The sequence below is a fragment of the Siphateles boraxobius genome, unplaced genomic scaffold, assembly GCF_051911475.1.
Source record: "Siphateles boraxobius isolate OS27281-9 unplaced genomic scaffold, OSU_SipBor_1 65, whole genome shotgun sequence".
Classification (NCBI taxonomy): Eukaryota; Metazoa; Chordata; class Actinopteri; order Cypriniformes; family Leuciscidae; genus Siphateles; species Siphateles boraxobius.
In genome coordinates this window covers 4,970,001-4,991,456 of record NW_027509192.1, presented here as the reverse complement: position 1 = coordinate 4,991,456, position 21,456 = coordinate 4,970,001, and the positions used below count along the sequence as shown (strand labels likewise).

Sequence of the window (21,456 nt, the reverse complement as noted above, 5' to 3'; positions counted from 1 at the left end):
TCAAACGCTTCTTTGTTCTGTCAGCCATCAGATTTCGGCAGTGGTGTAATGCTAAAGTTCCTAATTGAGAAAAATACAGCACAACCGTTGGAGCCGCAGGCTAATAGGATGCATCTCAGGGGAGGAAGGGTTGAGTTTTCATGCTTGGTCTCCCTGCTGGCATGAGGCTTGATAAGTGTTTCCGTTGGCGACACGCTCGCTGTCGTAGCTTGTACGCCGCAAGTAATCACGGCTTCTCTGGGCGAATGCTTCCCTTTATGCATTTTTTTTTTTTTCTTGTCAGTTGTCTTTTTTTATTCATTCCCCCTCATTCCCTCTTGTCTTCATTCTCTTTTCTCCATTGGATTTTTTTTGTGTTGATTAGAAACCTTACATTACATTTTGACACATATTATGGATGAAGTTTAGCCACACAACTGTAACATAACTTTGCAGGTTTCCTGTTCACTCACAAATAGGCTAATAGGGTATACATGACCTACAAAAATGGCTAGACTCACACACACACACGATTCTTTACAACATATTTATATGTATTCATTTAGCAGACGCTTTTATCCAAAGTGACATGAAAAAGGCATTGTTCTGTTTAAGGAAGGCATAAAACAACTTACCTACATAGTTAAGTTAGTCGACAACGTGTAACAATTCGCTGATATGCCGTCAAGACGAGAACAGTTCCTGAACTGTACTTCAGTTGCAATACAACGTATTGTAGCATGAGCTATGCATAATTCCTTTTGAGAGGTGTAGTGTGGCTTTACCTTTGATAGGAGAGATATTCATTAAAGAAAACTTTACTCAAATTAAAATTGTCATTTGCTCGCCCTCATTTTCTATTTTCTGAGAAACACAAATGGAGGTATTTAGTGCAGTGTCAATGCTGCTCTCTTCCATATAGTGAAAGTCAATGATAACGGTGCTTTCAAACAGCAACGAGAAAGATGTAATATAAAGGTGGTCCATACGACTCGTACACTGTATTCCAAGTGTTCTGAAGTTAAACATTTGCTTTGTGTGAGAAAAAGACTGAAATTTAAGTTGAAATGCATTGAAAATCTCTGTTTTATGACTTGGCAAATGAAGACTCATTGCAAGTTTGTTGTCAGTGATACCAAATGACATTGGTTTTTGCATCTTATAAAATATGGCTGTTTATTTAATGTAGGGTTGTATGATTTTGGGGGGGGGGGGGTGATTATTGCGTGATTAATTTAATTTTTTTATTTAAAAAAAAATCATAATTTTGATTTGCGACGTTTAAAAAACATTGCAATGCTTGTTTGTAGGGCTGTACAATTTGGCTGAAAATATTGTGATTTATTTATCAATATGTCTAAATTATTATTAGTACTAAATAAATATGAATCAAAATAAGAAATATTCGTATTGTAATATAAAGCATGTGTAAACCGAGCTGTCCTTTTTTGGTATAAATTTGATAGTCAGGTTAGTATAGCTAGTTTAAGATAAATTTTTTCCCCATGCATTTTTTCAATTGGCTGCTAGCTTTTCCTGAAGACATAAAAAGGCTTTCTGCCAGCAAAGAAGATTAGAGTTGTTGAGCATGTGCTTGGGTTTGGTTGCTGTGTTGTGTTTCCCTCATATGAAGTGTTTCAAGCAAGACAGGCTCTGGCAAATATAACGCTGATATGATTTGCTTTGAAAACAGCCTCTGCTCTTGAAACGTTTGTTTAGTCTAACTCCAAATCCATGTTGCCTAACCTTGAGCAGCTTCCAGTCAATATGTAAACCGTTGCAAACTCAATGTCCCACATACTTGGGTGCATTTGTTCTGATTGCATGTTATACTCCTTGCAAATAGGGATGTGAAAACTACATATTTTTATCGTCTAGTCGGTGGGTTGTCTGAATGACTGGTTGACTACTTTCGACTTTGTTTTCTCTCGGATAATGGAATCCAGCTGACTGACCTCTTTTCTTCTCAGGTACGTGTATTGGACCGACTGGGGGGAGGAGCCGAGAATAGAGAGGGCGGGAATGGATGGCACCAATCGACAAATCATTGTACACAAGCAAATCTATTGGCCCAACGGACTGACCATCGACCTCGAGGAGCAGAAGCTCTACTGGGCAGACGCCAAGCTCAGCTTCATCCACAAGGCCAACTTGGACGGAACGGCTCGGTCAGTTCCCTTATTCTTTCTCTATTATTCTCAGTTCATCTCCTTGTATTTCTTTCCCTTTACCAAAGCTAAATGGTATGGAGCCTGTGGCCCAATCCAAACATCCCCCCCCCCCACCACCACCACCACCACCACCACTTCCGCCCACTCTTAACTTGAGATGACCTCCATGCCATATACCACTGTAACCTGATCCTGCTTGGCATTATGGGTATGATTTGGGCCCCAAAGCCAAAGGGTTACATTTCCTTTTGTGTATATAGGACTTTGTAGCAACTTCAATAAAGAAAGGTATGTCGGGCCCTCTGCTATGTTGAGATTTGCATTGCTAGTCGATCTGCCTGAGTCGTATGGTCTGACTAGGCCTGTAGTTCAGCAGACGTCATTGAAAGAGGAAGCTGACCTATATCTGGAGACCAGAGTATCATAGAGACGTATGTGATTTTAGTCTTCTATATGATAATTGATTCCTTAATTTTTCATTAAAAACGTAATTATTTAATAATAATAACCTAATAATTATAATTTAATAGAATGTTTTTTAAAAGACATTAATAAAACTTTAGGTGGCACTCCTAGTATTCCAAAAATATTGAAAACATGTTTAATTTTCTTTTTTTTCTTTCCTAGTATGCATTATGCAAATATTTATTTATATATTTATTTTTTTCAAGTGGTGTTTCTATTCTTATAAAAGACAAATCAATTTAGTGATTTAATTTTCCATGTTGATTATAAAATGTAAATTTTATTCAATTTTAATTAATTACTTGATTTGATTCGTAATTTTTTTTTAAATTTCATACCCAGTCTTATATTTATCAATCTGAAAAGTTATTTAAGTTATTTTTGAATTATTAAATTAATAGCTGGCTCTCTCATTTAAGTGAATTCCTTATATGCCAAAAAAGACAAATCATTTTTTACAATTATTTTATCATTTTAATAAATAATAGTTAATTCATTTTTAAATACCGTTTGTAGTCATAGAGTTGTCAGTCTAAAAAGATTGATTGATTTTCATTACTTTTCAATTATTAAATTGCTTATTGGTTCCTTCATTCTTTTTAAATCGTATTCCATAATTTATGCAGATGTTTTTTTTCTGTTTATTGCATGTTTTTTTCTATCCCTACTTTGTCATGTTTACTTTCAAGTAATAATTTACTCTGCTTGGTTATTCTTGCCCACATTTGATGTGTAACCTGGAAAACAACGGAGAGCATCTAGTGTAATTCTTTAAAAGATCTATTTGACTGAATCAGATTTGAGTGATTGCCGTTGTCTTACAGCTGTGGATCAGTGGTGCACTCTTTATTCCGGCTTCCTAATGATACACAATCCTGCCAAAGAATTGGCTGGAGAACAGACACTTTGTAGGGATATACTGCTCACTTTCACATCTTAATTTAAAATGGTTTGCGCTTCTCTTTAAACATTTACCCTCTTTTTAAAAAAAATAAAAAGCCCTTCGAACACCTTTGTTTAATAGGTGTTTCAGATTGCTTGCTTCAAACGTTACCGTTACTACCAAGAGTACGTCAAAAGCTGTGAAAAATCTGGTTGTAATTACGTTTTGAGAACACTGACCCCCACACCACCACCACCCCTCCCCTCATTCTGCTGTTCGTCACACGCTATTAAAATCGGGAGGGTGAACAACATGTCAAGTCTAACTCTTCCATGCATGCTCACGCACACCGACTCCCCCGATCGAACCAGGAAAATGTATCCACTCTCGACCCACTACAGTTTGATGATTGATGAATGCCATTTGTTGGAATGGCAGCATTATGGTTCTGAACACTTGTTGCTTTGATCCGCACCCATTTATTTATGTCGGGTGGTTCAGAAGGCCGTCATTCGGCCGGACAAATGCGACAAGGGGCGCTCCGATGGACTCCGAAGGGAACTTCACTTAATAAGGGCAGCTGTAGAGTTCAAGCACGGGGATGACTCCCTACTAACGACCGAAACAGATGTGGTCTTACAGGTCGATGACAGCCTGATTTGTTTAATTCCCCCCTCTTCTTGGAAAATAAGTCCTATGGGCCCCCCAAAGGGAGGGCGGGAAGGGGGGTTCGGTTTCGCATGAGCTCCAGATTTCCTAAAGGGTCTAAAAAAGACTTCAGCATTGGGTTGATGTTGTTGGCTTCTTGTTGTGGTCTTAAATTCACGTTCTATATGCCTTTTTGGAAAGGGTAATACCTGTAGGCCTCTTATGTCTTTGAAATTGAAACATGTTGGAGAACCAGAGTCCCTAACTTACATTTACTGGAATTATTTCCCATATAAAGAATTCCGACTGGATTCATAAAGCATGCTGGCTTGGAATGTGTGTTCCCTGTTGAAAAGACCAGCTTAGAGCATGACATTCCAAGCTGGTCCAGGCTAGTTTATACACATTAGTGCTGGTTTAACTGGTGAATATTGGTTTACCAGCATGGTTCTGAACTCATGAAACCTGGAAGTGTTGCAGTTTACATGAGTTAAAGGGGTAGTAGACACACACACACACACACACATACATAAATTCTGTCATAATTTACTGAACCTCATGTTGTTTGAAAATTTTATGAAGTTGTCTTCAATGGAAATGAAGATATTATGAATAATGCTTTTGTATATACCGTCAAAGTCAATGGGGTCCAAAACAATTGAATTCTAAAAGTTTGAAAGTCTCTTATGGTCAACAAGGCAGCATTTATTTGATCACTAATACAGTAAAACAGTAATATTGTAAAATAATTTTATTAAATAAAATAACCGTTATCTATTTGTTAGATGTTTTGTGTGTTTTGCTTTCAAGTGTTTTGCTGTCCCTTATGATCAATTGAATGCATCCTTTCTGAACAAAAGAAAAAAAGAGACCCAAACTTTTGAATGGTGTGATACTTTAAAAGCTTTAAACGTCCAGAACGCAACATGTGTTGGCCATTTGAGCGGGCTGTATACTGTATTTACATATATCTGTTGACTTTTGCAGAGAGGCCGTCGTGGAGGGTTCTCTCACCCACCCATTCGCCCTTACTCTTTATGACGAGACGCTCTACTGGACCGACTGGCAGACCCGATCCATCCACGCTTGCAACAAACACACCGGAGAGAAGCGGAGAGAAATTCTTAATGGCATTTACTCACCGATGGACATCCAGGTGCTGGGCCAAGAGCGGCAGCCCAACAGTGAGTCTATGCATCACAAAAACTCACAACACTTGTTGATGGTCGTTTTTTTTCTTTCTTTTTTGTCAAACTAGAAGAAAATAAAAAAAATTATCCCAGGGCTCATGAGTTATGTGCCAGCCCTGAGATTCAGACTGTTTTGAAACTCTAATGCGCATTGCATTTTTACCAATCATGATTGCGAAGGAACAGAAATGGTCAGGTTCCCTCAAGAGATCCTTCACATTCCATGTCTAATTTTTTATATTTTTTTGTCCTTCTTTCAGCAATTGCTGTACAGTCTCTTTGTAAAGGTTTCGGGCTTTTGGCCCATGAGGCAATCTGGGTAGAATAGTTCTCAGGGACTGAAATTTTTCAAGTGTCCTGCATTCCACTCTGAACAAATAAACACAGCTCCTCAGTGGAGACAGGGAACAGTCCCAGCACGATCCCACCCCCACCTTACTCTGTGTGTGAGGATGTGGGTGTGGATTGCTCCGAAACATTTAACAGCCTGCAAAAAGCCCACTATAGTGTTTGTTGTGTTGGAGGTAAGATAATAAAGAAAGGATGTAGCAACCATCATGCAAGGAAGGAAGATCTAGACCAGTGAAGGTTGATGATATATATAAAGTATATACACAGACATACATGCAGTATATATGAATTTAATTATTTATATATATATATATATATATATATATATATATATATATATATATATACACACACACACATATTATGTAAACACAAACTTTTATGTCAGATGTGATTAGTTGTGTAATTTGTATTACACATTATAAAGACACAGTTGCATAGTCAATCGTTATTCTTTGTCCTTAAAAATGTGCCAGTATCAATATTTTGTCAATTTCCTCACATGTCCTTGAACTGTGGACCAGTCATTAGTCAATGTGCTGGGTAGACACCACATCTGCAAGCAACACTGAGAAGAGGGGGGATAACAAGTCTTGGGTCAGGGCTGCATGTGTTTTCCTGATGGGAGCAGATGCATTTTCTGAGAGGGTATGGGGAGCAGAGCTTGACCTGGTGGAAATGGAAAAACCTGTTACAGGAAATAAAATGTTTTTGCTGCCACCTGCTAATGTTCAAGGGTTGCAGTTTTGTTTAGGAACTGAGCAATGCTGCTTTTTCGAATCACAGGTGAACAGGAAGTTCATGGCCATTTGATACCAAATACTCCATCATATGAGGAAAATCTCAAGAGTTCCCCAAAAATAACATCATTTTTCAAACAAGTCCTACTGTAGGAAAGGAAAATCACAAATTAGATCTCTTTATTATCTTAATGGTTTCTCTTAGACATAAATGTAATTAAACTTAGACTGTTCCTTAAATCATCTGCTTCTGATATTCTTCAGATTTGCTGTGATAACCAGTTGATATCTAAATTAAGCAAAACATTACTAAGAACTCCAATAAGTCTCCTGAGAAACCTTTGAGCAGGGTTAATCTGTTCAAGCCATGGTTATTTAAATACCAGACCTGTATTTACAAGATAATTCACTGCTCTAAAACATTAATCGCCCTATCTGATGAACTTTCTCAAATTAAGGTCAGAATGTGGTGAAACATTGTTTTCTGGTCATTTTTTAACCTAGAGGTCATTTCTCTTTGCAGTAATGTCTAATAAACAACAGTTTTATAGCTTTCCTCTTTCCCTGTCTTTGCTCCACAGTTCAAACTCCATGCAGTGAAAGGAACGGAGGCTGTTCCCACCTGTGTCTCCTCTCTCCCGTGCCGCCCTTCTACAGCTGTGCTTGTCCAACAGGGGTTAAACTCCAAGAGGATGGAAAGACTTGTCGACCAGGTAAAAAAAAAATAGATAGATAGAGCTCCTTTTCTTTGAGGAGATTGGAAGGGTTATGTTGTATTTATAATTGTATTATGATGTCCCCGCTCTCGAGCGTAAAATTAGATTTTTATGAACTGTGGCCTTTCATGGGCTGGTTTTGGTATGAGGATTGGCATACTTTGCATCTATAAAACATTTGCATGCTGTCCCGCGCAGAAAACTATGACAGAGACTAATGTTTGACAGATGGCGGCCCCTTTGAGTACACAGTTCAAAATCACTCTCCTCTGATTCAGCAGTCATGAATCATAACCTTGTTCCATAACATCTGAACAATTTCCCTCCTTTTTCTCATGCTCACAAGAGTTTTAGCCTATAGGAAGAGCTGGTAAACCTAGTTCGGGGCTTTGGTGGTCCTGTGTCAAGGTAACCATTTAGGGGCTCACCAGGTTAGACCAAAGTTTGTGTGTTTAGGTCCAGTTCAGGAAATCTGTTACTGAATTACTCGGGGGTTTGTATACATTCCCACGTCTCCTCACTTCTTAAGGAGTGCCCCTTTGCTCATTGTACTGTGTGTTTCAAAAAGATGGACCTGATTTGAAATCAGTGCATCTCTGCAACCACGAACCGCCCATGAATGAAACTCTCAACACTTGAAAGGGTGGGGCATATAGTTTCAATGGCTGCCGCTATATACCTCTTTTTGAGAGATCTTTTTGAAACACCCTGTAAATTGTTGATAAAGTCATCATAGGGCGCTTGGAAATAAGGGAATTTTAAAATGACTTTCCAGGTCCGTAAAAGTCATAGAAATCAATAAAATCATGGTCAAATTGTTCTTTCATTAGCTGCTTGGTCAGAATTTGAACAATTTGCAATGACTAACTTTTAATGAAAAAAAAAAAAAATCTTATATCATTAGTGAAATATTGTAATTATAATAAAGTAAACTGGGGACAACATAAAGATCAAGGTGTATTTGTATGTCCAAAAAGGACTTTTCCACAAAAGTGTAATGCATTTGTCTAATTTAAAATTAATGCAATTGTTCTTTTGTTCTTGATGGGGATGTACATTAAGCATTAAGGGCTACTCTAAAATCAGGCGTCACCCCTGGCTTGCTTAAGGGTTTTTTTTCCCAGCCTCTACAGAACAGACTCATCCATTGTATCTGTGCACCCAGCCTGTTAACAACAGACTGCTCTTTTATTAGAAAAAAGTTACGTTCGCCCCTTCCCAAGTTGCTCTGCCTTTCTACTTGAATTTATAACTCCTTCAAATTTGAGGTAGTGTATTCCCAGGCCAGGAAACAATAATATGTATTCTTAAAGTCCTCATTCCAGTGGTGCAAGTGGAACATATAGCTGTCCAGAATTGCGTTAGTGGAGGTCAGGGGAGGTTGTCTGGCCAAATGAAACATATTCCCACTGACCTCAGGATTAAGCAACCCTCCTGAAAAGTTAGACAACTAATCAGAACTCAAACAATACCCCATTGTACTAGACTTTGATTAGCGGCAAGGCAGGGGCACAAGTGGGTCCAGTAGGACAAAGGATTAGCATGAGCAAAAGTCCACACCTTGTACTTGTTTAGCTTGGTTGGCTAAATTGAAGGCATTTGTTTTGGTTTTGTCAGACGTCCACTCACTTTGATAACATGCAAGGCAGAACGAATGACAAATTAAAACCAAAAGCACAAAAAACCCTAGAGGAGCTGCTTTTCCCTCTTCTTATTGGTGTCAGTGCTAATGGATGTCACTACTTATTGGGTGCCGTGGACCGCAGCTGGTGTTGTGGGTACTGAAGCGTACTCGGTTACAAAGAGAGATTAAATAAGGACAAGGTTGGACCTAATTGCTTCCACAGATTGGGTCTAGACAGGTTCTACTATTGGTATTTAAACCTTGCATGCGGTTTTCATAATGGAGCAATGCGATCTTGCAGTGCAACGTCTGTAGGGACAACTCTGCAGTTCATTCTACTAATTGCTATTGTCAGCCTTAGTTTTCTTTGACGAGTTGAATTTATGCCCTAGGCATGGTAGTAGTCTTAATATACAACTTTGTAGACCTTTTTGCATGATGTTTTACTAGTTCCTGTCATCCTAATTAATGTAGACAGTGTAGGTCAAAGGCCACCGCATCTCTGGTGCTTCCGTCTTTTGCAGGATGGACAAAAGAACAGAAGTCTTCATTGTTCTCATGCTCAACCATATGCGCAAATATCAATCTTATTCCCAGGGCCAGAACAAGTGCTTCTACTGGCTCGCCGTACAGACCTTCGACGGATATCCCTGGACTTACCTGACTTCACGGACATAGTCTTACAAGTCAGCGACATCCGGCACGCAATCGCCATTGACTATGACCCTGTTGAAGGATATGTCTACTGGACGGACGATGAGGTTAGGGCCATCCGCCGCGCCCGAATTGATGGAAGCGACGCCCAGACACTGGTCACCAACGAGATTAATCATCCAGATGGGATTGCGGTGGATTGGGTGGCACGCAACCTCTACTGGACGGACACTGGCACCGATCGCATTGAGGTGACCAGACTCAATGGCACTTCTCGACGCATCCTCATATCTGAGAACCTGGACGAGCCACGAGCCATCGTTTTGGATCCAATAAATGGGTACTAATGTTATGCACTTAATTTAAGGTCATTTCTGAGATCCCTAATGAGATTCCCTTTGAAATACGTCTTGATTCTGTTGTGCAGATACATGTATTGGACTGACTGGGGGGAGATGCCCAAGATCGAACGAGCAAACCTGGATGGCACTAACCGGGTCGTGCTGCTCAACACCTCTCTTGGTTGGCCCAATGGTTTGGCCGTAGACTATGTCGCTGGAAAGCTTTACTGGGGCGATGCCAAAACGGACAAAATTGAGGTAAGTCAGCTAAAGTTTTACTTTAAAGGAGAATTGCTGTGATGTGGTGTCACATTGTTGCGTGGTTTACTCATTAGATTTCCGTTTACTAAAAGCATATATGAGTAGCAATTAAATTTGATGATGTTCCATGCTCAACAAGGAGGTGAATTGAGACTCTTGCTTTGGTGCTGATTGAATAGTCTGAATAAGTGGAGTAATGAGAGGGGACCTAAGGACTGGCATAGAATCCAAGGGCAAATTCCTTGTCTAAAGTGAGCAGCTAGTCCTTCAAGTACTTTCTTGAAGTGATCATTGTGATGGCCTTGTCGAAGGCTCTTTCTCAAACATCCAGTTGTTTATTCATAACTACGATTTGAATTGTACCCCTATCTAGGGCTGGGTACCGAGTTCGATACTTTTTAGGTACCGACCGAATTGCCTCGATACTATCGAGTATCGAAAAATGACATGTTGTTCGGTTCCAGATTTCGATACCTAAGGAGTTAACTCGTCAACGTCAGTGCTCAAACAAATACATATGAAATGCACATACACCAAACTCTACACACACAAGACTTGCGGAATTCTCCGCGCACATACTCATATGAGACGCGCGTGTGCACGCACAAACTCTCCACGCGCATACTTATGAGACGCGAGCACACACACAAACTCGCGCACATAATCAATGAAAGGGCGAGCACACACACACATAATACCTTAAAGATGTGAAAAAGTCGATCAAAAGTGTGGGTACATTTCTCCAGGCTCGATGCCAACCGCGCGCGGTGCAGTATTTGCGGTAAAATAATTGCTGCAAAGACCGATATACCACAACAAATATGATGAAGACCTTGACCGTGCACGGAGTAAACATAAAAGTTGCTCCGTCTTCGACTGGTAAATAAAAAGATACTTTGTGTTGCAATAAATAATAACCTACTGAATGTACACTGCCGTTCAAAAATGTGTTGGTTAGTCAGAATTTTTTTTTCAGTAAGGAATAGGATGCATTAAAGTTATCAAAGGTGACATTAAAACATGTGTAATGTTACAAAATATTTCGTTTTTAAATAAAGACTGAAGTAATGATTTTGAAAATTCAACTTTGAATTCAATTCATTTCAATAAATTAAATTTTAAAATGTATTCAAATAAGATTTTAAATTGTAATACTATTTTACAATATTACAAGTTTGACTGTATTTTTTATTTATTTTTAATTCAGCTTTGGTGAGCATGAGCTCTTTATAAAACATTTTTTGTCCCTTTGTGCTTTTTTTGTTCCTTTTTGCACTGGCTAGGAGCATGAGTCAACCTGAAAAAATAAAACCAAAGTTTTTCTGAGGTAATGTCATGTTATTTTGTTCACATGGATTTCATAAAATTGGTATCGAAAAAAGTATCGTTAGGAACCGGTATCGAAACTGAGGTATCGAAATTGACACCGGATCGAAAGATTTTGAACAATACCCAGCCCTACCCCTATCCTGCAGTAAGCGAAATTGCAGGAAGATTCTCAAGAGAGAGTCTTAAGACATATGTGAGACTTGAGTGCATTAAGTGCACATCCTCCATTGACACTGTCAGTTTATTAAGCTGTTTCAATGTGAAGTGGTTTTGGAATCAGACTAGTTGTGTAATATCTCAAAAAAGAGGGACACCAGACATCCGGTCAGTTCCCGAACTTTTGTTTTTGTTCGAAAACCCAACCATTGTGAAACCTCAAGTATATTTGAAAGGATTTCCTGTGTAAGGTTTCATATTTAGATGGATTTTTTTCTATTTTAGCATTCTAACTCAGTCCTCAGAGCAAACATCTTGATTTATTCTGTCATAATTTCTCTCTGTCTGTTTTTGTTTCCTCAGTGTCTGTTCTTTTGTGGCACAGGCTTCTTGGTCTGGGCGTTTTCATGGTTTTTGGCATTGTGTAATTAGTCAACTACCTGTAGGCACAGGTCCCTGGGTGTCATAATACAGAGTTTTTTCATGCAGTCAATATGCCTGAAAGCCTGTCTTGTAAACACAAAAGAAGCTAAGGAAACATCCCCCTCTTATTTTCTCGCGCTCTTTTGCTTTTCTTCTCACGCTGACTCTCAACGATCTTTCCAAACCTGGCTCTCTCAATATGTTTCTATACTTGGATTAATATTGTCTTATTCTCAAGGATTCCATTAATTTAATGTATTAACAATAGTTAATTCATTAGGTATCAAACTTACAATTAACAATTTTATATATAGCATTCTCTAATGTATATATAATCTATTGCTCACTGTTAATTGATATTTTTACATAATATATCTATTATTCATAATATATCTAATGTTATTTTTTACAATTTGAAATGTTAAAAATGTGTTTGTATGTGAAGTTAATTAACCTAGATTGATAAAATTGTTCTTTGTTAGTTGAGGATACCTAATGTATTAACTCACATTAACAAATTTAACAAATGGAGTGCATTAAAGATCAATCTGGAATTTGTCTGCATAACAGTACAATCAATTACATGTCATGTAAGCCCATAAACCTGATAACCTAGGTGTGTGGCAAGTTTATGTAAGAGCACTCAAACTGTGCCTTTAAAGGGTAGGTATTATTTATTGATACACTGAACTCCCTGTGAGCAGCCTGCTTTGGACGTTTTGCAGACAGTCACAGTTAGCAAAATGCCATCACAACTAACGTGTTTGTAACCCAGGCCTTTTTTCGGTCTGCCAGGTTCCCTGCTGTGGCATTTAAAGGGAAGGGACAGTAGGACAGGCGGACCAAGGGTGAACAGCAGGGCGAAGGCGGCCTCAAAACCACCACGACACTGCGCAAGTCCCTGTTTGCGTGCACTCTGCTTTACTCTCTCTTTGAGATGCGGAGGTGTTTTCTGTGGCCGTCTTAGGGAGGTGCTAGGTGGTGTTTTCCTGTGTTAAACCCAAGCTGAATGAGTTGAGGATTAGGGCACTCCTGCTGACAGATCGAGTTCGGTAAAAGGCCAGATGCTCATTGAAGTCCACGTGCAACACCTTCTAGAATAACCCTCTCCAAATCATCCCAATGAAGGACTACTGAGCACTGGTATTCTTTAAAGCTGTGTTTCCTATAAAAAAAAAATATTTTTCCCTATCCAGTGGTATATATTTTGTCGGAGCCGATAGCCTCGTAGGCAGCGCTCCGACATATAGCACGGTTGCGCTTCGGGCGGCCCGGGTTTGAGTCTTGGTCCTTTCCTGACCCCGTCCCCCTCTCTCGCTCCCAATTCACTTCGATGTCAGACTTCTACACTCTCCTATCTCAAAGGCAAACATAAATCTTTTTTTTTTTAAACGCGCTGTTTCAGCTGAAGCTTGTATACTTGACTGACAGTTTCAGAGAGTAGTGGGGTTTTTTTTGTTAGATTTGCATCCTAGGTTTTATAATCAGTTCAGTCACTGAGCAACAGAACGCCCTTTTTTCGAGAATCGATATTTGGATGAATTTGAAATTCAGATGGATTGATCACTCACCATCACCCCGGAACATTGTGTTGCTCAGAGATTGCTCTTTTATACATCAGGATATTTAATAAAGAGTTGAGTTATATTTCATTGAAGTTACAATCTTGTCTCAGATATTGCTCTTTTATACATCAGGATATTTAATAAAGAGTTGAGTTATATTTCATTGAAGTTACAATCTTGTCTCAGATGTTTCTTCCTTACTTTCTTGGTTGGGGAGAAATAAAAATAAATACAAATAAGATATTTATTTACTTAAATAAAAGGAAAATCTGATTGCAGTGTGAGGCATTGTTGAGATCTTCTTTGAAACTCTAGAGGAGACTTGTAAGATACTGTGGCCTTTCTTCTTTGAAGTAGGAGACGCAAGCAAATGCCTCCATTTAATCTCATTGCTGTAAATGTAAAAAACGGTTGAGATATTAGCGCACAGTCACCCAGGGGAGCGTTGTTATTGCTCACGTTACACGTTATCCTTAAGATAAATACATTTAAAAAAAATTAAACAAATGAGAAAATTGCTTGGATAATTTAGCACAGAATTTAGCACTTGTCTTGGCAGATCTGAGTGCTGCATGAGACATTGTTGAGATTCCTTTTCATTGCTGTAATTGAGAAACAGTTGAGACATTAAATAAATCTCATTTGTGATTGTTCTTTCCTATTGCGATCGTCACCCCAGAGGAGCATTATTATTCCTCGTTTGTTGCTCTTTATTGCATGGTTTTTATCATTTGAGGATCAACTTTGCTTCAAATGTTTCTTCTCAGTTCATTTAATCTAGATAAATTTGATGAGAAATATTTGAGGTCATACTGATATTTCTGACTTTTGTTTGCAGACTTCAATATCTTGGAAGGTCACAGTTTGAGACGCTGTTCTGGTGATACTCTAGAGGGGACAGCGTTGTGTTCTGAGGAGAAAATCTGTTTAGCAGAAGACTTCATTCATTTAATGTCATTAACGTGTAGGAGAAACAATTGAGATATTAAAGAGTCCTCTCCTCATTCTTGATTTTTATGTTCCTTTGAAAGTGTTTTGAAGGGAGATTCGAGACACACTCTTTCTCCTGCCTGGCTGAGGAGGGAAGCCCTGTGGTCATGTGTTCAGAACTGACCCCCTGTCTACTCCACAACAAAAGCTGCACAGAATAGAGGCGAAACCTCGCGGAGGTCCTCCTCAATCCACGCAAGCCACCCCACCCCTGCACCAGATGCACTTTTTGGGTGGCTGCGCCACATTCCCCAGGCTCCTAGCAGCTGACAAGTGTGTTCTGTTCTCTTTTCTCATAAGGGTTCTTCAGATGCACCTTAATGGAGGCGGAGGCCATTCTTTAGCTGGCCCACTTACCCTCTGAATGGAAGAAAAGCCCTTGAAGTGCTAATCGCCGGAGTTGCAGGACAGCCCGGCCATCAGTAATTTCTCATTAAAGATTATCTTTTTTGCATACTGATGCTCGCTTACCTCATTTCAGCTGCCCTTTTTGTTTTGAAAGGGCCGATTCTGGACTGCCTCCGAACAGAGTCACATTTACATGTTACTGTTTGCCTTTCTTTTTTTTTTTACCCGCTTGGTTCCTTTTGGTTGATGGTGGGTATGAGGGAGGGTGGTTCTTTTTTAGGAGCTGAAAACAACATTAAGTTCTAAATGAGGAGTTTTGAAAAGTGCCTTCTGGCATTTGGAATGTGGCTGTTCACTGCCTGAATGGTTATAAATAGAGGAATGGAGGCTTTCGGGCCCTACTCCCTCCCTCTTGCCTTCTTGCTCCCCCCCCCCCCCCCCAACCCCCCCCCCCCTTTAACACGGCTGGTGATAGGCCATGTCTGAAAAGGCCTTTTTTTACCTTCCTCCTTGAAAGTTGAATTGCATTTGGGGCTAGGGACATTTCCATTGTTAATTTTTCATGTTTGTGAAAGGACAATGTAGCAGTTTCTTCAACCTGTTTTTGAGACATGATTTTTAGGTTTGACAGAGTAATGTTTCTTTTAAAATAGTGTTATGTTTTTCTGTAATATATGGCTGCCATAATTGGCCTTATAGGCATAATTTGTATTCTGACATCATTTACCTCTCTTCTTTAATTTTTCTTCCTGTTTTCTCTCTTTTTCTGAAATAATGGTGAGAATACAATAAATGTATATTTATTTATTACAAAAAACACAACATAATACATTTTAAACACCTGACACTTTTCCATGCAATTGCAATTCAATCTTTAGAACATCGAAAAAGTTAGCACCATAAAAGTAGTCCATATGACTCGTGCACTTAACAGACTTATATTTGCATTACTATTAACTGAAACTATTGAATAAATTAGGATTGAATCAATTTTTATTATTTATTTTATTTTTGGTTTTATTATTGGTGATTCGTCCCCTTTAAAGCATCACTGCTACAATCATATGCACATTCAAACGGACATCTGAGCTTCTCCTTGTGTGTTCATGAAAGCAGCTATCTTCAAATCTATCTTCACTTCGCTCAGTGACCCGATCGCCCAGTAGTTAACTGCTCACTGAAGATAGTCAGTAAATAATATTGACTTAATTATCCTCGCACAAAGCTATTGACTTCAGAAGACTCGGTATGTAGCACATTAGTATTATGAACCACTTTTATGATGCTTTTGAAGGTATGATGCTTTTGATAAAAAGGTTTTTATCCTTACGTTTGACTACACTGAAGCCGATCCAGGGATCTTGGCGTTCGCAGTCAACCACCTGGAATGTCCTCACCTTCACGATACAGAGCTCCAACTTGTGTTTCAGGTTCATGGCATGTTCTCTTTAACGACCGAAGTGGCAAGAGCATCCTCTTTCATCTCAGGTCCTGCACGCCTGAAAAGGAGGCTTGATTATTGGCACTTTGCACTGGAAGGTTTTTTTCTTAAACCGAATGGGAATCGTGGGGCTTTCATTTCTGTCGCTCTCTCCATGTGTTTTCGCCTATTTACTGTGCAGTCAAACTCTCCCCCTTCTCCACCCCTCTCCTTTGAACCCTTTAGATGTCGCCGCAGACCCCCTCAATTCACCCCCTCGGTGTAGAGATGTTTAAGATAACTCGTTTGACTGATGTGCCGTCCTCGGTTTAGTAAGTCCCTTGCTTTGTGGGGCAGTTATGTAGATTCTGCTTTCACAGAGTCTTTTGTGACCCTGATTGTGCAGTGCCATGGGTGCCTTCTGGGTTCCCATAAAGGCAAATATGTAGAACAGAGCGAAGCAGAACTTGCGCAAAACAGGAGGGCTTTTTTAGGGTCCTCTCAAGCAGAGATGCGAGTATTGTTGAAGGAAACTGTTTAAACTGTTTAAAGAGGATATCTGTGAGTAGTTTGCAGTAAGTTCGATTTAGTTTATTTATTTTAATATACATTTTCGATTGTATCAGGTGAGCCTAAAACCCTTTTATTTGTCAACTAGTCGTTGGGTTGCCTAAACGGCTAGTGGACTGATCAGTCTTAAGGAAACTACAGTTATGCACATACCTAAACCTAAAACTAGTTGTTAATTTCTTGAGCAGTCTATAATGATAAATGAAATTAATGTATACTAGTAGTCCCTTTGCAAAATATTTTTATTCAGTTCTGTATTGTCTGTTTGCCTTGCTTAAATAGCCTGTTAAGTCTTAATAGCTACTTTTTCCCTTCCCTAAAACTCTTAATTTTCCTCTCAATAAAGCCATTTGACTACAATGGATCTTGAAGTGCATTTTGATGGCCCTTCAGTATGGTAACACCGTGACAATGAAAAGTAACAGCCTGAAAGAGGGCTTTTATTTGCAGCAGAATGATGTGAGGTGGCCGAGGGCTTGTCTACTGATGGATGCAGGCAAAAAAATATAAGTGTGAAGAGGATCAATAATGCTTTTCTTTAAAGTCCCCCAAAGCGTTTGCACCAATGGCCCTGGCATATTGTGGCCGGCGGGAGCCGTGAAACTTGATTTGCACAGGGTTTTTCCAGCGAGGGGCCTCTCGCTAAAACATTGGCCATGCTAATGATAGTTCTTTTGTCTATGAGTTAGCGGCATATCCAAGGCCCATCAGAGTGAGGGCTGTTTTGATTTGGACGGTAGTGGTAGAATAAGCTGTTTTGAAGAGGCTGTGAGCTTCAAACGCATCTCCGTTTACATGGAGTTCGTACAGGTGATGGATGTCCCACACAGGTCTGGCAGAATGCCAGAGAACCAGGCAGGAAGTTGGCATATTTGTATACTACATCCGAAATAAGCGATATATATATAGCTCATTTCAGATGTTAGAATCCGAAGTAGTCATATAGTTTATTAGTTTTTGTAGTGTTGTTATTAGTAGTACACTGTATACTGTTTTGATTTTTTTTTTAACTTTGAATTCGCTTTTATTTTTATATTTTATTTAAATTCACTTTAAGTTTTAGTGATACTGTTGTGTGCCTTAGTAAATGCTTTCAGTTTTAGTAATTTTTGGATTTCAACTTAAAATTGCCCAGGCAATATTTAACCTTAAGTTTTTCAGAAAAACAATTACCAAAAACAATTTGTATAAGTTTTAGTTAATGATGACACATGTATATATGTATGTGGATGTATACGTCACTGCTGTCATCTTTGCCTTGATTGCAATCCTCATCCATCAAAACTTTACTGAGACGCTGGTTTGCTTTATCCAGCCGAGCAACGTAGTTTGCGTATCATCTGGCTATACAGCTATGTTCTGTTCAGTCTGTATTTTACACAGTGCAACGCGTGAAAGAAATAATCACACAATATGACAATTTCCTTTACATTGGCACTGTTTTGGACTGATTGTTTGAATTCGCTTACTGGATAATTGAATTGAAAACTTTACCGGAGTTTAGCGGCTTAAAATTATCTGATCGCAAACAGAGAAGCGAAACCAGGTTAAAGTGTTAGAATAAAAAATGTCCACCTACCAAGGTTACAGGTGCTTGCACCTCTGTAACCACTTGTATATATGTTAATGATTCAATTACACATGCTTCAGTCATTTATTTGCATTATATTAATTTAACGTGATAAGGTACACACAGTTAACACTGTGTGTATTAACTGCATGCATTAACGTGAACAGCCCTAAAATATATATGTGTATATTACATAATTATGATGATTTAACTAGGATCGTAACATTGAACTTGGCAGTATGTTGACCGTGTGCATATGTCTTTAACTTAGTCTGTAATTGAATATTGGCCAGGAAACCGTAACATGGAATTGATGCCCACCATGTAGGTACGATGAGTGGTCTCTGCTTTCGTTTTCTCACTAGAATCTGCTCAAATGCAACAGAATTGCAAGTTTGCGCCTTTGTGCGGGCCAAATCCAGCCAGTGATAGTCCAAGCCAAACAGCACTATAGTTAATTGCCTGGTAACAGTTTGTTGCTGTTGCTGGCTGTTTCACCATGAGGTCTTAAACTTTGATGTTCCAGGCTCCAAGGATACACTGTTTCACTTGAATTATAGGGGTATAAAAGACACCTGACTTTCGTTATATTTTCCATCTCCCGTGGCCAGCTCTGCGCACACAATCCAGCAATTCTTTCACTCATGCAGTTTTTTTAGAAATTGTTTGAGAAAACAAAAACGCTCAAATGTAATATTTTTACCCGGCGAGCAGGGCTTTGACAGCCTGCAGAAATGCTTGAGATGCCTCTTATTCATTATAATGTGAATGAATAAATTGTTGTCTGCATATAGTGTTTTATATGTGGTTAAATAGTAAGAGTTTAAAAAAAACATAACATTTCATTGTAGATCAGCCCTTTCTAACAATATATGAAACAAAAATTCTTTGTCTTTATTACCTGTTACTGTTATGATTATCATACTGTGTAATAGGAAATTCACATTTTGTCACCAAATTAAAAAGCATTATTTTAGAATTGGTCAGATTGCTTTGCCTGTAAGCATTGCAAAGTCCAGTTTCTGAGCTTTCATGCTACACTGAAAGGGTTAAATTGCCTTTTTGCATATGAATCAGTTGTCTTACTGACCATAAAATGCTGTTCATTGTCAGTTATCATTATTTGCCTGGAAGTGCTATAAGGGTGTTTCATGCTTTTGCAACCGGGTTACTCTTTCTCTGTCTCTCACATTACAAATGAGACTTGTGAAAGTGTAACGTCTGCCACCCTTGGCCTGGTTTCACTCATCTGTCCTAGTCATTCCTGTCCTGTAGCTTGGTTATTGTCACCGTAATCCATCTCGTTTCCTGAAGGATGTTCGCCACTGTCCCACATCTGTCAGCGGGAGGGTGGTGAAGGGGGAAGTCGCCCCAGCTCTCCGCTCCTGTTCTGGAGATGTTCACGGATTATTAACATAATACAGCAGCAGTCCCAAAAACACAGCAGCAGCAGTGTTGTGGTAAGCAGTCACCGGCAGCTGTCGACTCTGCTGTCTGCTCACAATGCATCCCATATGTACCCCAGAGAAAACACATTGTTTCTGAATTTACAGCCAATTGAGACTTGTAGCTTTCTGCTCGGGTTAGATAAACCTTTGGCTGTCCCAGGCAGAACAGCATACTACTGTAGACAGATCAGCATGGGAACATTTAAAGTTTACGCGCATATTACGAATCCATTGATTTCAGTGGGAGTTTGTGGAAATTATGTTGAGTCAGGTGACCAAAACATTGCTGAAACACACACTGCTACATCAGGCTTTAAGTTTACAGACAGGAATTGTATGTTGGATAACAAATGAATCTTTATTGCATATAATATATTATAAATTATGTTATGTATGTATGTATGGAAGTAATAGTTATACTAACTAATGATATATAATATATTTTAATATAAAATGATATGCAATCCAAATTAATATCAATACTATATTAATAAAATAATATTGTGTGTGTGTGTGTATATATATATATACTGTGTATATATATATATACTGTGTGTATGTATGTGTATATATATATATATATATATATATATATATATATATATATATATGTGTGTGTATATATGTATGTCTATGTATATGTGTTAATTTTCATATTGAGATGAATCGATGCTTTACACCATGTTCACTGTAACACGTAAATTTGATCTTCATATTCATATTGTTTATTGGTCACACTTTAGATAAGGGTCCAATTCTCACTATTAGCTAACTATGACTTTTGCCTCAATAAACTCCTAATTAGTAAGGTAGTTGTTAAGTTTAGGTATTGGGTAGGATTAGGGATGTAGAATATGGTCATGCAGAATAAGGCATTATGCTTTATAAGTACTAATAAACTGTCAATATGCTTTATAAGTACTAATAAACTGTCAATATCCTAGTAATATGCATATAATAACGAAGCAACTAGTTATTATTGAGAATCTGACCCTAAACTTAAGTGTGACCAACATATTTTTGCCAAAGAGAATGAGTCACTTTTATTGTTTCAACTGCCTTGTTGCTGTCTATGAACTTAAATGTAGCATTTGTGACAGTTTTTTGGTAAGACGAATACTTTCCTCTCGACTGTCTGACCTTCTCATCTTACTGCTCTTTGTCAAAACATAAGAGCTCCACTCCCCGAGTCTGGGTGTGTGAGGGCTTTTTTTTCCCAAAGAAGCGTTAGGCATCTGAAGTAATGTCACATATCCACCGGATGTTGATGCATTTACTTATATTGGCCTGTTTATGAATAGTGTAAACAGGATACAATTTTTTGTGAGGTTGGTCTACGTGTCTCCTTAAATTCGGAGATGGTGCCGTCAAGATTTAAAAGCATGAAGCCCAAATGGAAAGTCACATTCTCAATAAAACTGTTTAATTGTAAAATAACATGTTCATTTTTTATTTAAACTTCTGTATTATAAATATGTGTGTATTTTATATATACAGTATATACTCTAGATATAGTATGTGCCTATATTTATTATATACAATTTATTTACATTAGTCTTTTTGTTTTTGTCTCCAGACAACTTTTATCCCACAAGACGTCCAAAGATGATGTCT

At 38.5% G+C, this 21,456-nt stretch overlaps 1 protein-coding gene across 1 annotated transcript in view; it reads left to right on the top strand.

Moving 5' to 3' along the window:
* The window catches only part of lrp5 (low density lipoprotein receptor-related protein 5), a 64,298-nt gene that overhangs the window by 16,263 nt on the left and 26,579 nt on the right, over positions 1 to 21,456 (top strand). Inside the window, exons 4-8 of the mRNA XM_077210357.1 lie at positions 1,950 to 2,147; positions 5,134 to 5,330; positions 7,009 to 7,140; positions 9,365 to 9,761; positions 9,849 to 10,020. Coding sequence (XP_077066472.1) covers positions 1,950 to 2,147; positions 5,134 to 5,330; positions 7,009 to 7,140; positions 9,365 to 9,761; positions 9,849 to 10,020 — 1,096 coding nt within the window. The remainder of the gene's footprint in view (positions 1 to 1,949; positions 2,148 to 5,133; positions 5,331 to 7,008; positions 7,141 to 9,364; positions 9,762 to 9,848; positions 10,021 to 21,456) is intronic.